We start from the raw sequence: 26,756 nt of genomic DNA, 5'->3' as shown, positions 1-26,756 counted from the left end.
GGCTGAGGAGGTTTGGAGTCTGGTGATGCCCAGCAGGTAGCTGAAGGAGTCTCTTTGGGGGCAGGGTGGGCCGGAGCTGTGAGTTTGGCTTGCCATTGCACTGCCCATTCTTGCGTGACGGATCCCCTCACTCAGCCCCGGGGTTGAGAACCATTTGTTCAAGATGGGGTTATGATGGTTTTCTTTGCAGGCAGGTGATCTAGTCACACAGCATCCTAAAGCATGGCTCAGTGGAAGTTTTTGCAGTCTTCCCAGGGTGAGAATAACAGAAAACCGTGCATTAACCAGCTTAAAATGGGTTTTCACCACACACAACTGGAGGCAAAGGTCTTTTGTGGCTTCATTCCGTTAGTGTCACTCCTCTGTCCAATATGGTAACCATGAGCTACATGTGGCTGTTTCAAGTAGTGCAGATTAAATCAAATGAAATACTTCTTCAATCACATTAAAAGTGTTCCCATTGAAGTTCCCAAAGTCCCGTTGAGAGTGTTCAGTCCCACTGGTAGCTGGTGGCCACCATATTTGGCGACACAGGTCTAGAACATTCCCGTCATTACAGAACGTCCTGTTGGGTAGTGCCGCCTTGGAATCACATCCAGTGAGGATAGTTACAAAGGGAGCGTGGTTCTGCGGAATCTGGAAGTTTCCTCAGTAAGCAAGGGAAACATCATCTTTGAACATAGGCAGATATTGAGGTAATAAATAAAATATGCCCTTATAAAATGATAATACTAAGTTGCTGCTTTTGCCCATGAGAAATAATGCAGCCCAGTGCTGTTTTGAATGCTGTTTTATATATTAGACCTCAGAGTTTCTTGATGTCTTAATGTACCACTGAGTTGAAACTACCTGTTGTCTGCTAGTGTCTTCTGGGAAAAGTCAAGGGAAAAAAAACTGTGGGTCATTGTTTGAAAAGTTAGGGAGGTTACGAGTTTAAGACCCACAAGTCCGAATTTCACTGGGACGTGTTACGGCCATGTTGCCGCCATCTTTTTCTGTCTTAGAGCAAAACACCCATTTTAAAAATTATTATTACGTGTTCGACTCTTGCTGTAATTTGTGACTCCTTGCTCCCTTAAAGGAAGACTAATATTTCTAGTGTTTGAAACAAAAGAGCAGCATGATTTTAATAGCAAACTAAGCAATGAAACCAGTTCTTTGGGAAATGCCATGCTAATGAAACCGTTTTTTGCTCCATTAAAACTGATTTATTATATCACAGGATAAGTTTTAGGGAAGGAAGCACAGTGTACATCTTTCTCTCTCTGTCTTTTTTAACTTGGTGAAGTAAATTAAAAGTCCTCGGCTCTCTTGAGTAATGTGGGCTCAAATGATGAATAACACTTGTCCTTGGTTCTGGAAATGATTTTAAACATTACGTACATGACGTATATTTTCTTGCTCATTGCATATTGTGCTTTGCTGTGCTACATGGTATTTCTCTTTGCACATGTTGCCTGTTTGTACTTATCTCTTGGTCTTAGCATAGCTTCTATTAAAAACTCACGATCCACGGGACCCCCAAATGGTGATGGTTTGCATTCATAATCACATCACAGTGTTGCTTTTCAGACATGGTAGTTATGTTCTCCAAAGACTGTGCCATTCTTTTCACACTTAATTATCTGAGGCTACACTGGGTGCACAGTCCGATGGAGTGGGTGGTTTTCACCCAAGTTCTCCAAGCAATTAGGTTGTAGGGATTGTTTTTTGATCTTGATTTTGCTTTTCCCTTCGAACCACCTGCCCCTTGACCTAAGCTATGGTCAGGCATTACTGAAATTGAAGAAAGGGACATGAACATTCCTTGCGATTAAATGCTATCCACATTATTTTCAGATAAGTCCCCCCCGCCCTTTTTTTTTTTTTTTTTTTTTATTATCTATTAGAAATGGAGTGGAGTCGTGGTGGATGTTTATTTCCTGGGGATAGGGTTGACCTTGTTTGCTTTACTTCTCTTGTGTTTCAGCATTTTCCTGATCAATGCTCTTCCCTGTCTCTCTTGTCACCTATCCTGTCCTTTGTCGTGCGTTGACTCATGATGACTCTCTCGCACTCGGTGACGATGATCTCTTGTGTTCCCTTGTTACCGTGACCTCTGGGTCTCTGTGCCCCTTTGTCTCCTGTGGTCTTGGTCGTCCCGTGCCCTCCAGGCTCGCGTTGGACGACGCCATTCGACACAAGCCGCTGAACATGTCATCCCGTTTTTCACCCAGGGTGGCAGGGGAGAATGACTTCCTTCAGACTGTTATAAACAAAGTCATTGCTGCCAAAGAAGTCAACCACAAGGGCCAGGGTATGTATTCTGTTGTTTTGTTTCTACAAATGTTCGTTTATTACATGAACTTGGGACAATGCTGTATGGTTTGCATTTTAGTTTGATGATGATGATGGTGGTGATGATGGGAATGAGGATGGCGGTGGTGATGTTGGTGGTGGTGATGGTGATGAGGATGATGGTGATGATAGTGATGGTGATGGTGATGATGGTGATGGTGATGGTGATGAGAATGATGGTGATGATGATGGTGGTGATGGTGATGAGGATGATGGCGATGATGGTGACGATGATGGTGGTGATGGTGATGAGGATGATGGTGATGGTGATGATGAAGATGATGGTGATGAGGATGATGGTGATGGTGATGATGAAGATGATGGTGATGATGATGATGGTGATGGTAATGAGGGTGATGGTGATGATGGTGGTGATGGTGATGATGATGTTGGTGATGGTGATGAGAATGATGGTGATGATGATGGTGGTGATGGTGATGAGGATGATGGCGATGATGGTGATGAGGATGGTGGTGATGGTGATGAGGATGATGGTCATGGTGATGATGAAGATGATGGTGGTGATGATGATGGTGATGGTAATGAGGGTGATGGTGATGATGGTGGTGATGGTGATGATGACGGTGATGGTGATGAAGATGGTGATGGTGATGATGATGTTGGTGATGGTGATGAGGATGATGGTGATGATGAGAATGAGGATGGTGGTGGTAGTGATGTTGATGGTGGTGGTGATGGTGATGAGGATGATGGTGATGATGGTGATGAAGATGATGGTGATGATGGTGATGATGGTGATGAGGATGATGGTGATGATGATGTTGGTGATGAGGATGATGGTGATGGTGATGTTGGTGATGAGGATGATGGTGATGGTGATGAGGAGGATGGTGATGATGGCAGTGCTGATGATGACGCTGGCAGTGTTGGATCAGGATGTGCTCATACAATGTATGCGCAGTGTAGGTACAGCATGTGAAGGTTTTCTTGCTGATCACCCGTGTAAGCATTGCTAAGAGCCAGCCTCCTGGGTGAGTGGGGAAGGCTGAGTGGGACACAATTAAATGTTTGCAACGAGTCCAGAGTTGATGAGCCTGGAAGCAACTCTGCTTTCCTGAGTCTTCTTCAGCCCTGTCCTGTCATCCTAGCCATTTTTGAAAACACTCGAACGACCTCACAAGAGAATACAGTAGTTGTCCACCGGCTGTTCACTTCCCCTTTGCTGCTCAGAGAGACGTGGAGACATTCAGCACAACACAGCTCTGCGTGTGCTCTTCTCTGTTTTCCTTGCCCGTGTCGCACGCTAATTGCTGGCACGTTGTTTCCTGGGGCTCCCCTTCCTCCCTCTGAGGAAGTGGCTTCATTTTGCAGACAGATTTCTCTTCAGTTTTGTGATGGAAGGGACTTCTCCTCCTGACGCCGTGCCTTGCACTCATCGTTTTTAATCCCACGCTGACAAGTTTCCCAGCAGCTGACCTTCTGGAGGCAGAGGCAATGAATCAATCACCCCAGGCTGGTGACAGTTGGCACTCGGGCTGGCCAGGACCGCTGCCAGAAAACAGCTGTTTACTGAGGCCTCGCCTCCAGCTCAAGGGGAAGTCACCTTCAGAGCCCTTACCTAAGGCTGCTTTTAGCACCGGTGGGAGAACCCACTTTTCAGTCCTCGATTAGATGCAGACTTACCATAAACTCCGTGGAGCTTAGGTGGATAGACCTCTTTCATTGTCTAGTTACCTCTGTCGCCAGCCTTTTAAGAAACAGTTCTCATGATTCGTTTCCCGTTGTTATAAAGGAGAGTATGAGTTGAGTGTGATGAGTTTTCTGGAGGAATGGGAAGCCTTTGGCTTTCTTTGGCGTGAACTAGCCAGCCCCTTCCCTGGCAAACCACAACCCCCAAAGCAAAGCAAAGCAAAGCAAAGCAAAGCAAGAACCCCAACCCCAAAGCGTTAATGAACCGTGGCCTCTGTAGACAGAGTGGTTTAAGCTGACCCAGGACCCACCTTCTCATCAATTACCGGCTCTCTGATTTGCACGTTAATTGAAAACCACAGGGAGATCCAATTAAAGCTGTTTTGATTGGAGCCACCCTCAGACTGGGAGCTCCAGTGCCCAGACCCCAGGCTCCTGTCAGATTGAGTTTCTCTTCCAGAGCCATCAGATTGTGATAAACTTCTGTCCCAGAGTCACACAGGAAAAGTGGAGATTAGTGTTAGACCAGCGGGAAACTCCTCGGAAGGAGGACCCACGGCCTGCCTCCATCAATCTCACTGGTATCGTGGCCCATATCTGTGTCCCCAGAGGCCCGTTGGGCTGATACCAGGGGGGCCCTATTCTGTGAAATAGAGAAGGAGCGGTGTTTTTAGGTCCCAGTGAGAACTGAGAGAAAAGAGCATTGTTTTTTTCCTGCACGGAAGTGGGCAATGTCGCTAGCTTTTTTTTTTTTTTTTTTTCTTTGAAGCTAACTAAAGTGACCATTTCTCTGGGCTCCCTGGCCAGCCAGCTTCAGTGCATTCCAGGGAGACCAGAGACAGCTGCAGCCCAGGGAATGCAGCACAGAACTCGCTGCAAGGTGTGTGGGGTTGGCCCGGTGGAGCCGCGTGCTTTCAGCGGTGGTGGTGACCCGGTGCACCCCGGCGATGTCCCTCCAGCCCCCGCAGGCTTGTGAGCCAGAGTTCCCCACACTCATCCTTCCCCGGCTCCTCCCTCGGCTTTGGCCTGTTTTAGGTTTGCATCCACACGGTTACTTGTCACGATTGACATTTTTTATATTTAGCCCCAATTATTCTGAACCCTGAACCCAGGGCTGCAGGGGTTTGACGTGGACAGTAAGCCCCCTCCCCCCTCAGCTAGGAGTTAGAATGTATGCTAATTTCTTTTGTTTTTAGCCACTCTGGTTAAGCAAAAGTCAACCTCCAGGGCACTTGTTCGTTGAAAATTGGCCTCATTTTCTCCTTTGAGGAAAGTGCTTTAAGCCCAATGTAATCAGGAAAGCTTAATCTCTGTGTTTAAATCGTGTTATAACAAATTGAATTGTGCCATTAAGTAACTAGTTGATGAACTAAGGTCTTTGAGCAAGCTCGCATTTGTGCGAATGAAAGGTGTTTGGGAGGCCGCCGGATTCGAGAATGGTGTCGTCAAACATTTCTCTGCCTCGGACCTCCGTAAATGATTACCTGACCACGTCCTGCGAGTCCTTGACGAATGTCATTGAGTGGGATTCCTGCTGGGGACACTCATGCCTTTGGGAGGTTTTGGGAGCAGAGATTTGAGAGCCTCGAAGCTGCACCTTGGTGTCCCCAGTAGGGATCGCGTCTCTGTCACCTGCAGTGATGATCTCCCCTTGCACTTAGACACGTGTCCCTTGACTTGCTCTGCTCCACTGGAGGACACGGCCCCCTCAGGGGCCTGTCTGCTCTCCTTTCAAGAGACCTCTCCCGAAGGTCCACAGGAACACCAACCTGTGGTCCTTTTATGTGAATTGGAAATAGGGCGTCCATCCTCTCAGTGAGTCGGAAGATGCAGGCAGCGCTTGGGCTCCCAGCTTGATGAGCAGAGTGTGGGCTGGGTTTAGCTCCCCACTTGCCTTTCTTTGCCAGGGCCTTGTGCAGTGCACATCCTGAGCAAGGATACCTCTGTCCCTATGTGGGTGCCACCCCCTGACATCTCTTTAGGGACCTCCTTTTGTGGGTTATGCTTTCCTCCTCTTTCTTCAAACTTTCCCTCTCATGATTTGGAGTTTTATATTTTAAAGAGAAAGGAAAACAACAGGAAAGGAAGGACAAGGAAAACACCATGCATAGAACAGTCTACCTTAGAAAACACGTATGTCTCTGTGTATTGGCTCGCTCTCTCCGAGTTTCTCAACAGAGAGGCTTATATCTCCTCCCTCTGACCTTCGTCTGTGTTCCTTCCTTGCCCTCCCGTCGGCGTCGCCCCCTCCCGTCTTCACCAGGGGTGCACTTGCTGAGGACCTCCGGAACACCCTGGGTGCTCGGCGCCGTGGACACTGCCCTTGTTGCTTGGGCTGCGTCTTGTGCTCGCCACCTTGCTGCTACCCCCCTGGGTTTTCCCTGCTTGCTCTGGCCTCTGAGGTCCTTTGTGAGCTTTAAGTGTCGGGAGTTCTGTGCGTCGTAGAGGATCTTCTTCCTCTTCTTGCCCCTGCCCTTCCTCTTCCGGGCGTCCCCAGGATACGGGGTTTCCTGGCTCCGGGAGTGGCATCCCCGCTCCTCCTATTGGCCATGCCCACAGCTGTCCCCATCTCTGCAGAGCCGCCCCTTCTCCCTCCGGCTCTGGTCTGACCTTCAGGCAGGTGGCTCCGTTCCCGCCGGCGGTGGGATGTGTCCAGGGTTCCTGCAGTGGCTTCTCTGCCGGGGTTCCTCACGTGGCTCTGAACTCCCACCCTCCCGCCTGTCTGTGGGCCATGCCCACATGGCCACCAGAGTTCTGGTACTCGCCCCTCTTGCCAGCCTGCCCTCGCCTTCAGGTGGGGCAGTTCCCACCATGGCTGGCAGGGTCCCTGCCGCCCTTCCTCGCTTCATCTCCTGCCTCTCCCCCTGCAGCTCAGGACTCCAGGCGCCTGGGGGCGGGGTGGGGGTGGGGGGAGATCTTCTGATCTCTTGTGATGTCTCTTCCTCAGGTGAGCCTCTCTGAGCCCCAGGATTGCAGCCTTGGGGACCCAGTTACCAGGTGCCCTGGACTTTTCCTTAGAGAGTTCTTTGCTTTGCAGATTTCACCGAGGCTATGAGTTTAGGGCTTGACTCCTGGAATAGAAGCTAAGTCCCTGGCGGGGATATAGTGAGTGTTTGCTCTGTGTCTACAGTGCCCAGTGTGTGTTGGGCACACAGTAGGTGCTTATTAGACAGCTTTGAGTAGATCAGAGACACCATCTAGTTGGCAGGAGGAGAGGGGTTCACCTGGCAGAGAACAGAATGTCATCAGTGACTGTGGGCTTTCTCAACCACAAGCGACATACGTCTTTGCAGAGGACAGATGTCTCCAGGCCAGCTGCTAGCAGACAGGAAGCCCGAGGAGAACGGTGTGAGGTGTGGGGTTTCATCAAGCCGAGCGGTTCTCGGTAGAAGCAGCCTCAGGTGAGCACGCCTTGTGTGGGAACGCCAGGCGTCTCCCGGGCCTGCCTGGAATGCACATCATTTGTGGATGGGGTCTCGGTTTTCCCGTCTGCCTGCTACTGAAGGCAGCGTGCTGAGCTAAGCAGTGATGAATTGTCCCTGCTCCCTGGAAGCATGCATCTAGGGGCGGAATAGCTGGACAGACCGATAGAAAGACAGACACACGAAAGAGTAGCATGAGTGAGAGCAAATGCCTTTATATTCTGATGCGGATTTGGGTCCTGCTGGGCTGAGTGGCCAGGGAGCAAGCAGGCCAGGCCTCTGAGGTCCCCGAGATGGAGACCTGAACGTGACAGCTGATGGTGACGGCCTCCTTTCCCACTTGGGAGAAAGGCCCTGTCTTTGAAAATTTCTGAGAGAGCCACGCAACTGACTTGTGTTCTGCCTTTGATTTCATTACCCCGTGTCTGCTCTACTCCCTCTTATTTTTGCCTTCTGTTCGCTTGCTGCACGAGGGTATTGTCTCCAGAGTGCAACTCTGCATCAGCTTTGTGGAGGGAGAGGCTGGCACATGCACTCTCGGCTCCCAGGCCCTAGCAAGTTCACTCTGTCCTCCCCACGGCATCCCTTCCGTCCTGTTCAGAGGGTTTCAGAGCCTTCCTGCCCTGTCCCCACCCCCCTTGGAGGGGAGAGCAAGTGGCGGCCAGAGCATTTGTTCGTCCTTTGCTGTGATGTTGTGAGGCGGAGGGACCGGGCTGCCTTGGCCGTGCGGGGTGGCTCGCTGCCTGCCTTCTGGGAAGCCCAGGTGCTTGGTGTCCTGAAATCTTTCAGAAATGTATAAGCTAAAACATGACTCACGCATCCATTGCTTTTCTAGGTTTGTGGGTAACATTGAAATTACTTCCTGGAGATATCCATCAGATTAGAAAAGAATTTCCTCATTTAGTGGACAGGACCACAGCGGTGGCTCGGAAGACGGGGTTTCCGGAGATAATCATGCCTGGTAAGAACGGGTTCCTTGCGTGCCTCTGGGTGCAGTGTGGATGTGGCTGGCGTTTGGGGCGTTTGTATCGCTGGCCACAAAGAGCAGTGCGAGGACAGTGACTGGCAAGCAGAGGGTTGAGCTGGTGGTGGGTGATGTGTAAACCCCAGGGTGGTCATGGATCATTCCTGCAGGCAGGAGCCGTGGCCAGAGTGAGCGCCGACCACCTAGGTTCAGACCGAGGGGAGGCGGCTTCTCTTGGTTGTAATAACCTGTGAAGGCTAGGGGAGCGACTTCTGACGGTATCATAATAGGGACAAGCAGGCGAAACGAGCATTTCCAGAACCCAGCCCTGAGAACTTGAGATGGGTCTCTACCACCAGCTGGAGCGAACGTCGTCGTTGTAAGCAAACCCTTTCCCATCCCGTATTCCAGTGTTACCCTTAATCCAGATGCCTTGTGGTTTGTCTCTGCCCCACATCATCTGGTGAAAAGAATGGAGGTTAGACGTCGCACCGCCTGGCCTCAAGGACTGCGTGTGCTGGGTTGTGTAACACGTGTAGTGTAATAAGGGCAGCGGGTCACGGGGCTTTCTCCGGGGCCGCGCGCGATTCCCCTTGGGTTCTGATCAATGGATCCATCGTGGTGGTTGGCTCACGGTTCACTCTAGGATGAAGGTAGCCCTTTTATGATGGTAACGTGGGTTCACGGTGATGATCCTGCAACAGCTTTGGAATCAGCCGGAACGTGTTAAACTTAAGGGGGCACAATTGAGATAAACAGACCCTACTGTGTTCCCGGTCCTCGGGGTAGGTTGTGGGTTAAATGGGTCCTCACCACAGTGCTCCCGAGCCTCGAACCCCAGTCTTCAGCCCCAGAAGTGAGATTGCAGGACCTGGAATCTGGTCTGCGCTTTTCCTTTGTGCTCCGGCTCGTCCCTGGCTCTGTGGCCCTGGGTGAGGCCCTGACCTCCCTCAGCTGTGGTCCGCGGCTCTGAAGAATGAGAGTAATGATCATTCCTACCTGTAGGGCGGGTGGGAGTTGGGCTCCTCTAGGGCAGAAGTAACAGAAAGCACAAGGCCAGGACACATGGCCGAAGCCTGAGGATATTCATCGGCTCACGCACCTGAGCGCGAACCTGGGAGTCAGCCCGGGCACTGGCTCCGTCCCTCCGTAGCAACCTCTGCCAGTTGTCCTCTTTGCATGTTGACTTCGTCCTCTAGCAGGCCCCCATGGCTCCCGTTTCTTCCCAGACCCCAGTGACCTGGGGAAGATGGCATGCTTTTGACCCAGTGTTTCCCAGCAGTGATGTTCTGAGCAGCATTCAGACTGGCTCACTCAGTTCCCTGCTCTGCGGCCCCCCGGACAGTGATGGGCCGGGTGACGGAACAGGCACCTTAGCCACCTAGAGCTTTGGTGAGGTCAGCTCCTTCCGACGGGAGGGGTCGTGTGAGGGAGACGTGAACACCCGACAGATGTTTGGAGAGACAGCTGATCAGAATAAGGAGGGGCAGACGTGAACGTGTACACCTGGCACCTGCTTAGTTCGTGTTACTCATGACACGTGTTACTCATGACACCGAAGATTGCTCAGGCCCGGTCATGGATTCTAAGCTTACGAAACCAATGACGGACTCCCGTGTAAAAATTAATCTCATTTACTTTTCAGTTTTCAAATAACATTCACAGTAGTAACATGATTTGATCCTCACGAGATCTTGGGGAAGATCCTTTACGTCCGTGGGATACTTTTTTGGTTTGCAGATAATGCTCACGTTAATAATTTGGCTTGATTCATCTGAGGATCTTGAAAGCCGACAAATTGGCATTGAGCTAATTGAGAATCAAGATTCAGCCGCAGCCTGAAGTTACATAGCTAATGAGCAGTAGAAATGGGGCCAAACCTCCTCACATTCAAAGATTCCCTGTGGTGTCCCTTTAAAAGGGCCTTGCTGTACATTCGCAGGGAGAGCTATCCACTCATTGTGCATGCTATCAGAGATCTTGTTTTGGTTATTTTAGGGCTGTTAGGGACATGTTCGTTCTTTCTTTCTTTCTTTCTTTCTTTCTTAATGTTTGTTTTTGAGAGAGACACAGAGTGTGAGTGGGAATGACAGAGAGAGAGAGGGAGACACAGAATCCAAAGCAGGCTCCAGGCTCTGAGCTGTCAGCACAGAGCCCGACGCGGGGCTCGAACTCACAGACTGTGAGATCATGAATGGAGCTGAAGTTGGGCGTTTAACTCACTGAGCCACCCAGGCACCCCTGGGACCTATTCTTTCTGCTACCTCTGTCTTTTGGGGCTGTTGTGGGTCATTATGTACTCCAGCTGGTAAATGAGTGTGAAAGACATCTCAAATTGGTTAGGCTGGATCACAGTGGCTCACCGTACAGGAAGGAAATATGACATCCAGGACTATATTATAAAACCGAGGACTACCTACTGCGGGTACGAGTCAAGTCTGTAAGCAGCAAATCGATTTGGAGTTCACAGTGGATGTATCGCCTGCATGTGTATTTGAGATGAAATTTATAGATTAGGATGACGTTGTGCATTGATCTTGGGTGGTCTTAGGATGGCCTCGTGTTCAGAGCGAGACCCAGAAAACTTGGAACTCATAATGATCATGTTTCCCTTTATAATTGTTCAACTGAAAAAGTTAAGCCACGAAAAGAATCTACTAGTAGATTCTTGGGGCAGCCATACAGGTGACTGTTGTTCCGGCAGGTTCTGTGTGTTAAGTCGGGAGTCAGGGCTCCCGTCGTGTGGGATTCTAGCTAGAATGAGTCACCACGTTCTCTCCGTGGCTGAGAAATGACTGATGGGCCGTGGGCGCTTCCCCAGGCCCCTTGAGGGAGAGATGGCATGGGGTGTTTTCTCTCGGATCCCTGGCCGTTAGCTTGGTAGAGCGTGTGCATTGTCCCCTCTTGCCCCATCTTATGGAGATACTTTCACAGAGATGTGTGTCTCCTTTGCACAGTGGGAGAGCCTGCCATTGTTGGGTCTTCTACCTGTTTGTGAGCCTCGGGAAAACCTGCAGTTGGTCCGAAGGATCCTGGCGGGGAGCAGAGTTTTTCTCTGAGCTGGGAAGGTGGCCAGAGGCTTGCGTGTGGCGAAGGGAGAGTTCTCATGGAGTCCACTCACGTCTGCTTCCAGCTCCTTCCTCCCCAGAACGAGAACCCTGTGGCCCTGGCGGCCTTCTCCGAGGGCAGGCTTGTGAGTGCCCGTGTGTGGAGTTTATCTCCTGTACACCCCATTTGTGGGTGGCCCTGAGTATGGATGTCTAGGCCAAGAGGAGAGTGAGACTCACCGCTCCCCTGCCCCCAGCGTGTGACGGCTGTCTGGCCGATGAGGCCTGTAGAAAGCTCTTGTAGCCCCTTTTGATTATGGCTTTTGTGCTTTGGTAGAATTTACAGGCTAAGGGATCACTCAGACTGCCCTGCCTTATTGATGAGGCTGTTTAGCGGCGGGTGGCAGGGGAGGTTAAGTGACGTGTTCGTGGTCACTCAGGGATTAGCGGCAGGTGTTGGCCTGGAGGCTCTGCCTCCTGCCCTTGACCCCACGTTCCATCACTCTTAGCTTCTCGCTCGGTCGATATCACGGACTGCAGTCATGTTTCCTCTCCCAGCAGCTCCGGTGGCTGTGGTTGCAACCCACTGGGATTATTATAATAACAGCTTTTAAATGAAGGCTTAATTGAATAGTTGGATACATTAAAAGCCAGAATAGAGCAGTAAAAAAACAAAACAAAACCCCAAAAAACCAACCTCCCCCCCCCCCCCACACACACAACAAAACAATAAAGCAAGGGGATTTTTTTCTTAAGGGATTCTTGTTCTTTGCACACGGTGGGCCGTTCACTGCCCGTGGTGAACCTGCTCCTCACATCCCTGTGGGAGAGCAGGTGGGTCTGGCGTGGGAGGTGGCCAGACAGACAGCAGGGTTGCAGTCGCTGGGTAGTGTTACGTGCTCTAAATCATGATGCTAACGAAGCTTGCTAAGTTTTCCCAGTCGGCCCATTACCAGGGGCCTCGTGTGCTCTCGGTAGGAAGAAGCGTTTTGAGCTCGTTTGTTGTGTGTGGGGTCTTGTCTTTTGTTCCTGCTTCTGTTTTGCACAACTTATGGCCTGACTCACTTTACAATGCACAGATCTGTTTCGTTCTGCTCCCTGTGGACCTTCTTCAGGTTCCTGACCGCTGCCCACCGGAGGAGACAAGATCCATGCAGAAAGCTGTCTCTTGACCCACCCCTAGTCCCTGATCCCAGACATCGGCTCAGAACGTTGGCTTGGGGTTCTGGTTCTCAGTCAGCTTTTCATTTAAGTCCTTAGAAAAATGTAGAGGAAGCCAATATTGCTAGCTGTCACTTAATGTTGTGATTTTCTTTGGCTACCCAGACTCAGAGCACGCAGCCAGTGGTCCGCCTCGAGATAGTAATGTGAGTCACAGTGGGCCGTAGACTCTGGAGAGGGACAGTCATTGCAAACCCATCGACAGCTTTGAAGCCGCTGTGTGTGTGGGCTGCCTCCCGAGGTGAAGAACCACGCAGATCATTAAGGGCCTTGAAATTTTCCTCTTTCTCGTCATCTTATGCTGACGATGCTGAAAACTGCTTTTGTCATGCCTTTAAACGCGAGGCTGTTTTGTAGAAAATATTGCATAATCATCTAATCCAGTGTTTTGAATGCGCTGCTCGGAGAGGTAGCAAGTTAAGGCAGTTGTGCAGAATTCTCGGTTACATTGTGAATAATGGATTGCCTTTAAAGGTATAATTTCTCCCCCAGGTGATGTTCGAAATGATATCTACGTAACTTTAGTTCAAGGCGATTTTGATAAAGGAAGCAAAACGACAGCGAAGAATGTGGAGGTTACCGTGTCTGTTTATGACGAGGACGGAAAACGGTTGGAGGTATATATTGTGGCCAAGCTTAATCCGTAGCGTGGAAGCTTTATTTTCCAAGTGTCTCTTTGGCTCTGCTGCACGATAGAAAAAGACGTGGCTGGGGCTGTGTGACCCCCTTTCTAGGGATGAGAGTTTACTCTTTCCCCTCTTTCTCCAGCTCGCTACAGAGGGCTGGTGTGCACGGGGGCCTGGCAGTCCCGACCAGGGGGTCCCGACCGCCTTTGTTCCCCGGCCGTGTCACCATGCCTCACTTGCCAGTGTAAACCCAAGGCTCAGAGGTCTTGCCCAGCACGGTAGCGGGTCAGGCACTGTTCTGATCACTGTGTGAGAGATGCAGAAACTGAGGCCCAGACAAGTCTTGTTCAGGGTCAGAGAGCTAGCGGGAGGTAGGACTGGGGTCTGGATCCGGGCATCCGACCTCTTGCTCTGCTGGCTGGTGGTGGTGGTTCCCGAGACCTCCTCCTGCGTGGTCGCAGCGGCCGGCAGGACTCGCGAGCTGGGGCAGTGCTCGGAGACGGTGGCCTCCTCGGATGACCGGAGGCCAACCCAGAGCACGTGTCCCTGCCGCCTCCCACTCTGGACCATGGGTGGAGGGCTGGGCTCCCCTGGGCCCACGTGGCGGAGGGCAATGCCACTGTGCTCACCTGAGGCTCAGCTGTGCTGGGAGGGGTGGGTGGCCCACGTCCAGTGTCACTGCCAGGCAGCGCTGCCCTTGCCACTGGGGCCTCCCCGGTGTTACTTCCGCCGAAGTCGGGTGGTCAGTGTTGACAGCTGGCGGAACAGGAAGGAGTGTCGCCATCTCCTTTTTGGTCCGAAGCTCTTTATTCTAGACCTACTGAGTGACTCAGGCAACTTCCTTCAGACCTTAATGTTGAGGCTGTTAGGGGTGAGGGGACGGGGGACGGAGGACAGTATAGCATCTCTGTGCTGATAACCATCTAGATGCTTAAATGGCTGAGAGCAAGATCTTACGCCGGCAGCGCCGGCTCCAGATGGATCTGTCCTCCCATTGCCGGGAGCACATTCCATTCGTGCCGGGTTTATTGGCATTCCTGTAGTGCTCTGCTTAGCTCATCTAATGGGGGCAGGAGGTGGGGAGATGTATGCGGTGTCAAGCTCTATGAGGTCTGATGTGAACTCTTTATGCCTTCTTTTAAAGCATGTGATTTTCCCGGGTGCCGGCGACGAAGGGATTTCAGAGTACAAGTCTGTGATTTACTACCAAGTCAAGCAGCCGCGTTGGTTTGAGACCGTTAAGGTATCATTTACATGGTCATTGTATCCCACGGGGTTGATGATGAAATGCTCATTTGTATCCCAAGGAAGTCCCCGCCTCCCGCCCAAGCCGGGGCTGCTCGCCAGCGGCCACCCCAAACAGGCAGAGGCGCTCTTGCAACAAAGTCGTTCAAGGTTGCTAAGGAACCGCGCTGGCATTTCTTGGAATACATTTGCTCTCATCTCCTCTTGGACATAAAAATAGGACTTTCATGGAGACAAATGACAGGGTCCTTTAAAGATAGCTATTATCTTTCTCTCCTCGGGTCTGTTTGATGTGTGGCCTGCTGTCTTTACACCAAATGGAAAAAAATAGTGGTGACAGCGTATGGAGGGGATCGCTGGGGGACGAATCCCCTTCCGTGCTGTCACACTCTGCTTTCCTCACGCGGCACGCTGACGTCACCCCGGCAGCCCAGCGTGGCACTCCCCCAGCCCACGTGCCAAGGGCTCGAATACTTGAGACCCCGGCCAAGGGTTGGCTCTACAACATGGATGTCAGATATGAGAGTTTTTAGGGACAGTCTTTGCCGAAGGGCAGCGCGCGTTGGGTCTCCTTGGACTGGAAGTCATGACAAGCCAGCTTTGCTCCCGCCGCCGAGGGCAGGTCCCCGCGGCTGTGGAGGATGTGTGGGCACCTCCAAGAAGGGCTGCCAAGGAAAACGGCAACTCGTACACGTAGACCCTTAACAGCGAGGATCTGAATGTTTACGAAAACCTCTGCTGTCTCGCAGGGTTGGTTTGGCGTCCTTTGCAATGTTATCCAGTTTAAATTTTCGGAAGGCGTTTTGCTTTGGAAAGTCGTACAGGGGATTAGGTATCCAGTGTTTTCATCGCTGCAGTGACGAGGTGTGCGTGGTTGCACCATACCTGCAGTTAGACAGGGCCATTGATGTGAGAAGATACTGTACAGGTGTGAAAGTTCCGTTTTCCACTCTGCAGGTGGCCATTCCCATTGAGGATGTCAACCGCAGTCACCTTCGGTTTACCTTCCGCCACAGATCGTCACAGGACTGTGAGTAATCCCTTCATTAGCCCGTGGGGTTTTCAAGGGAGAACAGGGGCAAAGCTCAGTAGGCTGTACTCGTCACTTGTTCTGGATTGTTCTGGAAGTTCTGGATCTAGAACTCGGTTATCCCAACACAGTGCCATCTTAATCCTCTAACTCATTTCCATGTTGACTTGTTTCCAGAAAATGTCACTGCCTCTTTTTCCTTGAGCCGATTAGAGGGAGACATGAATTTTCTTGAGTTTTTCCAGCTGCTACTTCCTGTTCTTCCTTTCTGTTTCCTCTCTTCCGTGTGACTCGTAATGCTGTTCCATCCATCAGAAAAGTCACTGAGATACAAGTGGATTTCAAAAATTGGCTCCTCATGCCCTTTGCACTGGAACGGAAACCCTGGAGACCCTTTGTCTTTGTGAGCGGCCCCTGGTGTCTGGATGCAGGCCGAGCTTCTCTCGCAGGAAATGTTGGGACAGCACTGGCTGATGCCGAGATGCCGGGAGGAAAGAATGGGGGACTTGGGTTTTTTTTGTGTGTGTTTATTTATTTAATTTTGAGAGAGTGTGCACACATACAAGCTGAGGAGGGACAGAGAGAGAGAGAGAGAGAGAGAGAGGGAGACACCGAATCCCAAGCAGGCTCCAGGCTCCGAGCTGTCCGCACAGAGCCCCACGTGGGGCTCGGAACCATGAACGGTGAGATCGTGACCTGAGCGAGTCAGATGCTTGACCGACTGAGCCACCCAGGTGTGCCAGGATGGGGGTTTGAATCTCTCCCCTTCCAAAAGAGTTATTGATGAGTGAAGGTCACCTTGTCACATTCGTTGAGTGCCTACTAAGGATGTAGCCCAGTTCTAGACACTGAGATATTACGAAAGGCAGATAAGTCCTGTGTCTGTACCCACTGGGTAGTGACCTCGGATTTGGGAAAACAATTCACAATAAGAGGGGCGCCTGGGTGGCTCATTCGGCTGAGGGTCCAACTTCGGCTCCGGTCATGATCTCACAGTTCGTGAGTTCGAGCCCTGTGTTGGGCTCTGTGCTGACAGCTCGGAGCCTGGAGCCTGCTTTGGATTCTGTGTCTCCCTCTCTCTCTGCCCCTCCCCTGCTCACACGTTGTCTCCGTCTCTCTCTCAAAAATAAACACTTAAAAAAATAACAATAAATAGATTGGCTCCATTTTGTGGGCTGTAGATTTGAGGGAAAGGGTGGTCTGGGGGCCCTGAGTTGCATGGACGACCCTGTGGGTCCTCAGCCCTGGCTGTCGGGCGCCTTCACAGCCATCCGGAGGATAAGAAGTCTTGGTCATCGAGACCGAGCACAATGGAGGCTGCCAAACCCTTGGCACAATGCCTGGCATGGGGTAGGTGCTCCTTAGGAGCCACTGCTGCGTGATGATGTGTCCATCCTCCTTACTGTTCCTGTAAGGGGTTCTGCCTGACCCGGTCCCTTTCCTAGGAGTGTGGTCCAGGAGAGCGGGTACACGCGCAAGGGTCTGAAGCTGGGGGGACGTAGACCCCTCTGTGGGGCCGGTGAGGACCCAGGGCCTCGCTGCTGTTCACAAGTGTCGAGGCGTGCTCACGTGGTCCGCGGGGCTGGTGTGCAGAGAGCACGCGTATCAGCCGGAAGACCCACGGGGGCGTGGGGTACGGCGGCCGAGGCAGTTGAACCAAGGGGTCCAGACAGCACGGGGCCCGTCGTGGTCAGCGGCTATGTGGAGGGGGCGGGCGGAAGTGACCTGTGGCATCATCCTCTCTCTCGTCCTGTCCCCGTGTTTGGGCCGAGCAGGGAAAGGGGGCTCGGGGTTCGAGCAGGGTGGAACAGCAGGGTCGTGAGGGCTGGGCAGCGTGGCCCGCGGTGCCCAAGCGTTGCATACTTGCCCCGGGGGCCACATCCAGACCGGCAGGCCGCAGGGGGTGCACAGCGCTCCTTGCTGGCCAGAACTTTGGGAGAAGAACAACTGGTAATAAACGTTTGTGAACATGCATCGTGCCTTTACCGGGCTCCTGGCACGAGCAGTTTTGCTGTACTGTTTCAACTGGTCCTCACAATCACCCCGTGTCCTGTCACTGTGGCCATGGCCCTGCACGTTATGGTTGAGGAAGCTGGGGCCCACGGACTCCCCCTCGGCGGCCCAAAGTCACCCTAGTTAGTCAGTGGGACGACTCTGGTTCAAACTTAGTCTCTATGCCTGAGCGTCCTACTCCCACACCTTGGGGTGAGGTGAGGCCACGTCCATCACCTGGTCTTAGTTTTTCACCTGCTGTCTACCCGTCGCAGAGAAGGTTCTCCTCTTTCTGAATATCATCCTGGGACTCTTGTGGCGTAGGCTGGGGTGCGGGGTGAACGGACCGGGGCGCGTGGATGGGGGACCCAGGGCGGGTCTGTCCTCAGCCAAGGCGTGCGGGGAGCCGTGGGCTCAGCACCCTGCATCAGTGAATCGGCCGGGATGGGAGCGGGCCGCAGGGACAAGGGGGGCACGCTGGAAGGCAAGGACCCAGTTCTGGAATCCATAGGGGGCTTGTCTCCGAGGTAAGCTCCCTCTTCGTAACGAGCTTGTTCTCTCTCGTTAATAAATTACATCAGGGCCCAGCATTTTAATTTTCAAAATCCTTATTTTTCCAGACAGTTTTAAGTACTCATTATAGACAAGATGCTGTCACCCAACCCGCCACCGCACATTTGCGTAATTAATGAGGCTCTCTGTGCCACGGCTTGTGCGGTTTTGGAACCGTGTTGCGCATCAAGAGTGTGATGCCGACGCAGTCCTGAGCTGTCCGCTACGGGAGTGACGGCAGCCAGGGGGTCCCTGTCGCCTCCGTGATCGCGATCTCGGACACGCGGGGTCAGAGACAGGAAGAAGTGAGGCCACAATTCCTCCCCATCCGGCCCCCCCCCCCGCCACCTATCACCCGCTTTTCCCCTGGACGTGGGCAAGCCAAGGAAACAAGAGCTGGGCTTTCTCAGGATGGGACCCGTCCCTGGGGGTTGGGTGATCTACGCTCCAGCAACGTGTTAGCAATCCCAGATGCACTGGCTCCTGTTTTACCAGAACGTGAGCAGCTGTGCAGCTCCGGGTCCAGCCGGCTGGGGGCTGAGTTCCCCTTGCTCGTAGGGGGCCTGGTCGGGTGGGGCAGCCCTGCCTCCCGTGCCCTCGACGTCCTTTAAGTTTGTTGCCTGCTCACAAAGGCTGCTGACGAGCACGTAATAAGTGCAGTCCGTGGCCTTGACGTCCCGGTGTAGCGTGTTAATGAAAGGTGTGCACTGTTCCTTTGTGCTGCTTTGTGGTAGGATTGGGGAAGCCGTGGGCTGACAGCGGTGGTCATGTGTCCCTGTGAACCCCGGATGCTTTCATGGAGGCATGTCCTTATTGTTTTCACGTCAGCTCAAGGCTAGAAGCATCTGTTCTTTCTCACCTGAATATTAAGATATTTTATGTTTTCTGATGCCCATTCACGAAGTTATATTTTTTTTGATTCCTAGCGTCCATATTTTTTACCTTCTTCCCTCCCTTTAGTTTGGTTGGTCAGTCATTCATTAATTTATCAAATTAGGTATACCATTTATTGAGCACCTACTGTGTGCCAGGAACCGATGGACACCAGGACTGCACAGATTAATGAGGCACGCTATCTCGTGCAGTGGGGACTTAGGGTAAATATTTTGAGCCCCTGACTCGAGGGGGGTGGATGTGCGCTCCTTCCTTCGTTGACCTCTGTCTTTTCATCTCTAAAAAGAGAATCTGGGATATATAATTTTAAAGATTATAGCTCTGAAACTCAATGTTTTCCATGCTGTACTCACTTGGCATCTTGCAGAACTCATGCTGAATCTGTTTCGTCGGCAGAGACTCCTCATCCGTCCCTCCTGCGCTGGCCCCTGCCCCCCTCACCACCCACTACTCACCGGTCCCCTGGCTTTCCGTCCCCAAAATGGCCAAGCCTGGGCCCACTTGGGGACTGTGCATTTGGCCACGTCTATTCTGGAAGGTTTACGTCTTGGCTCACGTGTTGTCCCTCTTCTCAGAGACCTCTTCCAACTACCCAGCCCATCGGGACTGTTCCCGCCATTACCCTATCCCACGTCACTGTCAATGAGTGAGAGAACCAGTTCGTTGTCACCTCTCCAAGTAGAACGATGGGGACCGAGTACCTGATAGGTGGCAGGCACCACTGCTCGGTGCTGGGGAGATAGCAGTGACGCGGACGCAGCGTCGCTTGCCTTCCAAAGGCCAGCGCATGAAACGAAGGCTGAACGACAGCTCACACACACACACACACACACACACACACACACACACACACACACGTGTACACACGGCTGGAGCTCTCCGACAGGGGTGAGGACTGTTATCTCGCTTTGCTCCAGCAGCCGTAACAGAATAGACTGGGGGGCTTCCACAATAGGAATGGGGTTCTGGAGGCTGGGAGTCTGAGGGTAGGGTGCCAGCACCCTGGGTTCTGGCGAGGACCCTCTCCAGGGTTGTGAACTCACACAGAGGAAGAGAGCTCTGGGGTCTCTTTCTCCTTTTTTGACGGGCACTGGTGCCGGAGGATCGGCACTTCACCCTAGTGACCTCACTAGCCTCAAGCACCTGCCTACGGGACACATCTCCACTGTAGTCACGTGGTGGAGGGCTAGGGCTCCAGCCCCAGACTGGGGTGGAGGGGGGCACACAATTCAGTCCATAGCACTTATGAAGAAAAACGCATCAGGGGAGGGGAGAGTGTGACCAGTTTCTAATTTACTCTGTTAGACGGGCTGGTCACCTCGGAGTAGGCGGTACGTCCGCAGAGATTTGAATGAAGTGAGGGAACGAGTCTCACGCGCAGGTACGTGGGGAGGGAGCTTTGTTGCCAAAGAGAACAAATTTACACATCCGTGTGTTCGCCCCACCTGAATTTATACTAGGGGATGCTGTGGGGTAGGAGTCTGCTCTCTTGTTCCATATTGATTGCCAGTTTTCCTAGGGAACGGTCTGTCCTTTCTGGACTGTCATCTGCCTCGCGTCTCCAGACCCCGTGGTTCGCCCTGGTCTGAGTATCCCGATGTTAATTAAGCCACAGCATCTTCCTTGTTAGCATTTCCCGGTCACTCCTGGTTGCTAGGATTGCAGGCTTGCCTCCATGGCCTTCTTCAACATCATCGTGCTACCCTTGACCTTGGGAATCAGGCTTCAGGTTTGCCGAGGAAAGGCCCGCATGAGATCTTGGTCGCAATAACTTTGAATTTACAAGATTAATTCGAGCTCAAGTGAGGCGCCTTCCTCTGGTTAACTTCGTCCATTTCTCCATTTGTCTGTGTTTACTGTAATCCAGTGCGGTTTTGTAGTGTTTTCATGAAGGTAGGCCTCGCAGCATTTTATGATGCTAGATTGTCATGACGGCAGTTGATGACGATGATTGGTTTCTCTTGCAGCTAAGGATAAATCTGAGAAAATATTTGCACTAGCATTTGTAAAGCTGATGAGATACGATGGGACCACCCTGAGGGACGGGGAGCATGATCTCATCGTCTACAAGGTATACCACTTCATTGGTGCCATATTGCTAGTATGGACTCTTTCACCCGTCTCTGGGCTTCCTGGCCTGAGCTGACACTTCCTCTCTTTGTGAGGAAGCTGCTCTCTGGCTACAGTTCGTTATCTAAGTGAACATTGCAGATGACCAGCCTTTTGGCTGTTCCTGATGAGAGAGGATGATGTACGATAAATGTTAACATGAATTAATCTACAGGAATAAGGGAAATCATGAAAATAGTTTAGCAAATGAAAAAGAGCAAATATCATGATGGTTCAAAGGATTGAGGATAGCAAGGGATAGGAAAGAATTAGGTGTCCGTCCTTTGTGACTCGTGTTCGACATGTGTGTAATTAAACCCACAGGCGGAGGCAAAGAAGCTGGAGGACGCCGCAACGTACCTAAGCCTGCCCTCCACGAAGGCAGAGCTGGAAGAGAAGGCGCACTCTGCCACGGGCAGGAGCATGCAGAGTCTTGGAAGCTGCACCATCAGCAAAGATTCCTTCCAGATCTCAACACTGGTGTGTTCCACGAAACTTACCCAGAACGGTGAGTTTGGGGACAGACCCGTGTCACCCCGCGGTTTCCCTCCCCCACCCGAGTCCTGCTTGTGCTCCCCGTTCAGCAGCGGAAGCTTCGGCAGGAGCAGGATCACTGTCCGTGGGTCATTCACGCATCCTCCGGGACGGACGGTGTGGGCATCCATGGACTAGCAGGGAGCGTGACATCCATTGTGCTTCAAATGTCACTATAGTTTTGGTCTAAGGATTAACCTTAAAGAGAGATAAACCAGTGGGCTTGCTTTAAAAGAAAGGTTTTTGGCCAAAGGAACACAGCACGGCGTAAGGGGAAGAAAACACGAGACTTGGAGTCAGAGCAAAGACGTGCCTCTGAGCCCTTGCCCTGTGCTAATCCTGGAAGTGACCTTGAACGGGGGCCTCTGACACCGCCTGAACCTCATTTCCTCATCTAGGCACATATGCAGGTGTAACGTCTGTCTCAAAGGGCCTGGCGGGGGTTATGTGAGCTGGAGGGTCTGAGGTGCCCACTCTGTGTGTACCTTCCCGTCTCCCAGCTACTCACGGAGATAATTACCAGTTACCTTTTTTTTTTAATTTGTTTTTTTTAACATGTTTTTGTTTTTGAGAGAGACAGAGACAGAGTGTGAGCTGGGGAGGGACCGAGAGAGAGGGAGACACAGAATCGGAAGCAGGCTCCAGGCTCTGAGCTATCAGCACAGAGCCCGACGCGGGGCTCGAACTCACGAACACTGAAATCATGACCTGAGCTGAAGTTGGATGCTCAACCAACTGAGCCACCCAGGCGCCCCTTTAGCTTTTTCAAGCTACAGAGTCACCCCCTGTTTTTTTTTCTTTTTCTTTTTCTTTTTTTTATTAAAAAAATTCTTTTTATGTTTATTCATTTTTGAAAGGCAGAGAGAGACAGAGCACAAGCAGTGGTGGGGCGGAGAGAGAGGGGGACACATAATCCGAAGCGGGCTCCAGGCTCCGAGCTGTCAGCACAGAGCCCGACGCAGGCCTTGAACCCACAAACCGAGAGATCATGACCTATGCTGAAGTCAGACGCTCAACCGACAGAGCCACCCAGTCTCCCTCAGTTACCTTTATTTTTAAAGGTTGGTTTTGGTGGCCTTTCTAATTCCCCTGGCGGTGAGATAAGGCACCGGCTGATGAAGCACTCTGAAATGCAGAGTCAGGTGGTGCCTGTGCTGGGCCGGCCGGCTGCCTTGAGTTGTTCCCACCGCTTGCAGAGCCCCCAGCAACGTGGCTGTGTGGCCAGGGGCACTTCTTACTCACAGCACACTGGACGCGGCAGTCCCTTCTGTATACTTCCTACCTTTAAAAATTGCATCCCCCAAATGTGAGCATATCACAGCTGTGCAGGGTGACTTTATGCTCTCTTGAAACTCAGCTGAAAAATCCAATTTGCCCTCTTAGCCACCCAATATGGATTTTGATTATTAATGTTTGTTGCTATCTTGAATTGTGTCCCTGGGGATTGTCTGTAAATCTTGGCAGGAGTCTCGGATTTGCCCGAGGGGTAGTCACTGTTTGCACCTTAACAGGATCAAAGGGGACAGAGTAACCCTCTCCTCTGGAAGCCATGGCATTGGATGGGAAAGAGGGCTGGGCAGTCGGGTGTACAGGCCCCGTTCCAACTTTCCGGGCCCGCCTTCTCCACTCCGTTGTATTGCGCTGTTTAGAAGGTGCTTCCTCACTGCTTGGCTCGTGAGTCAGCTGTGCGGGGGAACCTGGGGGATGCATGAAGGCCATTGGGATACGTCTCTCTAATGTCTTCATCATCACGGTTTGCCCTAAGCATTGCCCTAAGCTGGTGGTAGTCAGTAATCTCCGTGAGCAATCGTAAAGCCTTAACTGGGCGTCGGGTTCTGTGTAAGCATGGGGAGGGCTGCAGAAAACACGGGGGGCTTGTGCGTTTAGTGCCCAGGGAGCACATGGTCAGCAAGGCAGGTGCTGGTTTGGGACCGCGTTATGGAAAGGATGCCCCCACGGGTCAGATGTTACTCTCTGGATACCACCCTGGTAGTTCACTAGTCTGATGGCTACACCGCCCAGGGCCTCCTTGAACTCAGGGCAGTGGCAGCCTCTCCGGGGAGTCACCGCCCCATGCATGTGACGCTTCAGCTTTCCATTACGTGCTGGACAAAATGAGAGCTGCTGTGTATTGTCATTTTCACTACACAGGACGCCACCGCCTTATGCTTGGGTCACGTTCCAGAAGCATGTTTGGAAATTGTTATTTGGAACTTGAACACGTTTTCCCCATCCAAACAACGTCCCGAAGAGCAGTTAGGTTGGGAGGCTCCCCCACAGAATCCTTCATAACCCACGTATGGCTGGAGAAGGGGACTGTGAACGAGAACTCTCCAAGGTGTTGGTTAAGTGGCAGCCATCTCCCCGGGGGGTGATGTTGACCTGTCCTCGCACCTCCTGACTCCTCGGCCGTCATCAGTCACAGGGTAATTCCTTCCCTGGAACTGAGGGAGCGAGCACCCTGCTATTGGCAGCAGCGGTTGCCGGGCAACGAGGAGATTCCGACGTGGTGCTCACTGAGAGTAAAGGGGGCATCTTTTGTCTTTCACTGCACACCAGCCAATGATTCCTCTTTTCGGGATGGTGGTGTGGCAGGTGGTGTGCAAGATGGAGCTGCCCCACTTGGCGTCTGAGCACTGAGTCCCAGAGTCTCATTCGGGGAGTCATTTTTCTGCAGCCATGATTTGTTCCTGCGAAGTTCCGTTACTTAGGGAAAAGCGGCGGCTGAATTATTCATCGAGGTTTGTATTAAACATCTCTGTTCTCAGCATTACTGGATGCTGTGGGGGATAAAAAGGGAAGTTGAGGATGTGATTCCTCTCCTCAATTAGCTTCCTATGTAATTAGAGAGAAGTCACAAGACACAGAATCGATCACGGCCAAGCCGCGGTGGCTCCCAGGGATGAGGGCTTGGACAGGGAGCGCTGGTCTGACCCTGCTAGCGGGGGGCTGGTCAAGCTGTTTTCTTAAAACAGGCTCTCCCTCCCTGGAGGTGTTCTTACGCTGGCCGGTTGTACCTTTTCTCAGATTTAAGATACCGACATCAGCCTAAGCCTCCCTCACACCGGATGTGCCGCTAACTTTGCGGGAATGGAATCCAGATAAGTAACTAGTTTCCATTGAAAAAACACTGGTAACTCTCATGAGGTGGAAATCTCCCTTAACGCTGGCACCTAGGGCATGTCTGGGCAGGATGTGGCCTTTCTCATACTCCATCTTCTTTTACAAATGAAAACATGTTAGTTTTCACGATGAATGGCTAAAATTTTTCACTTCCTCATCTTCTTGTGGATGGACAGCCACTGCTGTCTGTCTTCATGCTGGGTAGCTTGCTGAACACTTTCTCCACATCACACCATTTAATCCTGGCACCAGCCTTCCAGTTGGGCAACATCGTACCCATCCTTCAGATAGGTGAATTGAGTGAGGTTAGTTGCCCAAGGTCATATGGTGGTGATGTGGCCCAGCGGGCATTCGAGCCTACAGCTTACTCATTGCCCAGTGCTCCTGGGTACCATCCCTCTTCATTGTCACTGTCCCCACCCCCCCCGCCAATCAGCTGTCCTTGGGGGGAGGGCAAATAAAGGAGAATGTATGTTTTGGTGATCATCACACGAATGCCTTTTGCGTTGTTTAGTCCTTAGCAAGTGTCTTATGTCCCCTGAAATGCTAAAATTATATTGCCAAAATTGTATTTTTCTTTTCATTATGAACTAGGTTTTTTGTTTTTTTTTTTAATGGAGATACTTCGCGTAGCTGAAGTTTCTTCCCGATGAGCATAAACAGTCACTTGGAGGCACTTTGCTAATTGTGGTTTTTTTCACGTAATGGGATATTAATATACTTTCAAGTGGAGAATGTGTGGGCACATGTTCTTTCCTAGAGATGCTTTGGATTCTGTCTTCGTGCCTTAAAGAACATCTTGCTGTCTTAAACAAAATCATCTCCGGACATTGTCTTCCGCATTTAGTCTGTAAAAATGCATCCATTCAGTCTGTGGTTTTTCTATGAGAAAACAAACCAGATAAAATTCAACCATAGGAGACAAACAGCCATGGTGGGTCAGGCCACGATGAGGGCAGTGGTTGCCCCTTGGCCCAGGCTTCCCGTCACCTTGTAGTTTCTGTACCTGAACATGCATTTCTTATTTTATGTTATTTAATTAAAAAATAAATATAAAAGCCATGTTCTCAGATAGGAAAAAACCCACTTGGTATTTCAGGACCGCACTTGATGGGCCAGCAGCCTTCTTCCAGACCCTCTGCTGGTCTGAATCTACCTTCTTGCAGGTTGAAAAGTTCAGCCCTTTTTTCTAAAGCTCCCGAATGCATTTTTTTTTTTAAGTTTATTTATTTTGAGAGAGAGAGAAAGAGAGAGCGCACGAGTCGGGGAGGGGCAGAGAGAGAGGGAGAGGGAGAATCCAAAGCAGGCTCTGCACTGTCAGCACAGAGCCTGACACGGAGCTCAAACTCATGAACCAGGAGATCATGACCTGAGCCGAAATCAAGAGTCGGACTCTTAACCGACCGAGCCACCCAGGTGCTACGCCGAATGCAGTTTTAAGCTTCGACCTGGAATCATTTCATGGTAAATGTAGTCGGAAGTCATGTATTCAGCCATTCGAGGTGTCAAGTATGTTCTAGAAAGTAATGAAGTTTTTAGCGGGAGGAGGTTTCCAAGCAGGGTTGATCGCTCTGTTTCAAAGTTCTATGGAGAACCTCACCGGACGCGTGACGAAGGGAGACCAGGTTCTTGCCGCGAAGACCTGATGTCCGTTGTTCTCTGTTTCCAGTGGACCTGCTGGGGCTGCTCAAGTGGCGCTCCAACACCAGCTTGCTGCAGCAGAACTTGAGGCAGCTGATGAAGGTCGATGGTGGCGAAGTGGTGAAGGTAACGCAGACCCCGGGGGTGGCGTGGTGTGGTGTTCTTCCATGTGTGGGCGGATCCAGGCACTGCCTGCTCGGTAGCATGCGATTCCATCAGAATCCCTCCGTCAGGTGGCTTCTGGTGGATGTTGCCATGCACCTCCACGTGGACAGACTCCCCCTTGGGTTCCGGTTGGTAGGGTGGTCTGGCTTCACGGGAAGGGAAACGGGCTTTGGATTCAAGCCGGTCTTGGGTTCTGGCTCAGGA

At 51.6% G+C, this 26,756-nt stretch overlaps 1 protein-coding gene across 3 annotated transcripts in view; it reads left to right on the top strand.

Moving 5' to 3' along the window:
* The window catches only part of DOCK1 (dedicator of cytokinesis 1), a 525,518-nt gene that overhangs the window by 91,985 nt on the left and 406,777 nt on the right, over positions 1-26,756 (top strand). For 2 of the 3 annotated variants that reach the window (XM_078434960.2, XM_078434962.2), the window contains exons 12-19: positions 2,154-2,296; positions 8,245-8,370; positions 13,134-13,258; positions 14,412-14,510; positions 15,470-15,542; positions 20,948-21,051; positions 21,414-21,597; positions 26,416-26,513. In XM_078434960.2, the coding sequence (XP_078291086.2) occupies positions 2,154-2,296; positions 8,245-8,370; positions 13,134-13,258; positions 14,412-14,510; positions 15,470-15,542; positions 20,948-21,051; positions 21,414-21,597; positions 26,416-26,513 (952 nt within the window). The remainder of the gene's footprint in view (positions 1-2,153; positions 2,297-8,244; positions 8,371-13,133; positions 13,259-14,411; positions 14,511-15,469; positions 15,543-20,947; positions 21,052-21,413; positions 21,598-26,415; positions 26,514-26,756) is intronic. The other variant, XM_078434961.2, reaches the window with a different exon arrangement.

Source organism: Panthera onca, chromosome D2 (genome assembly GCF_046562875.1).
Source record: "Panthera onca isolate mPanOnc1 chromosome D2, mPanOnc1 haplotype 2, whole genome shotgun sequence".
NCBI classification, from domain to species: Eukaryota; Metazoa; Chordata; class Mammalia; order Carnivora; family Felidae; genus Panthera; species Panthera onca.
This window is presented reverse-complemented; position numbering and strand designations above follow the sequence as displayed.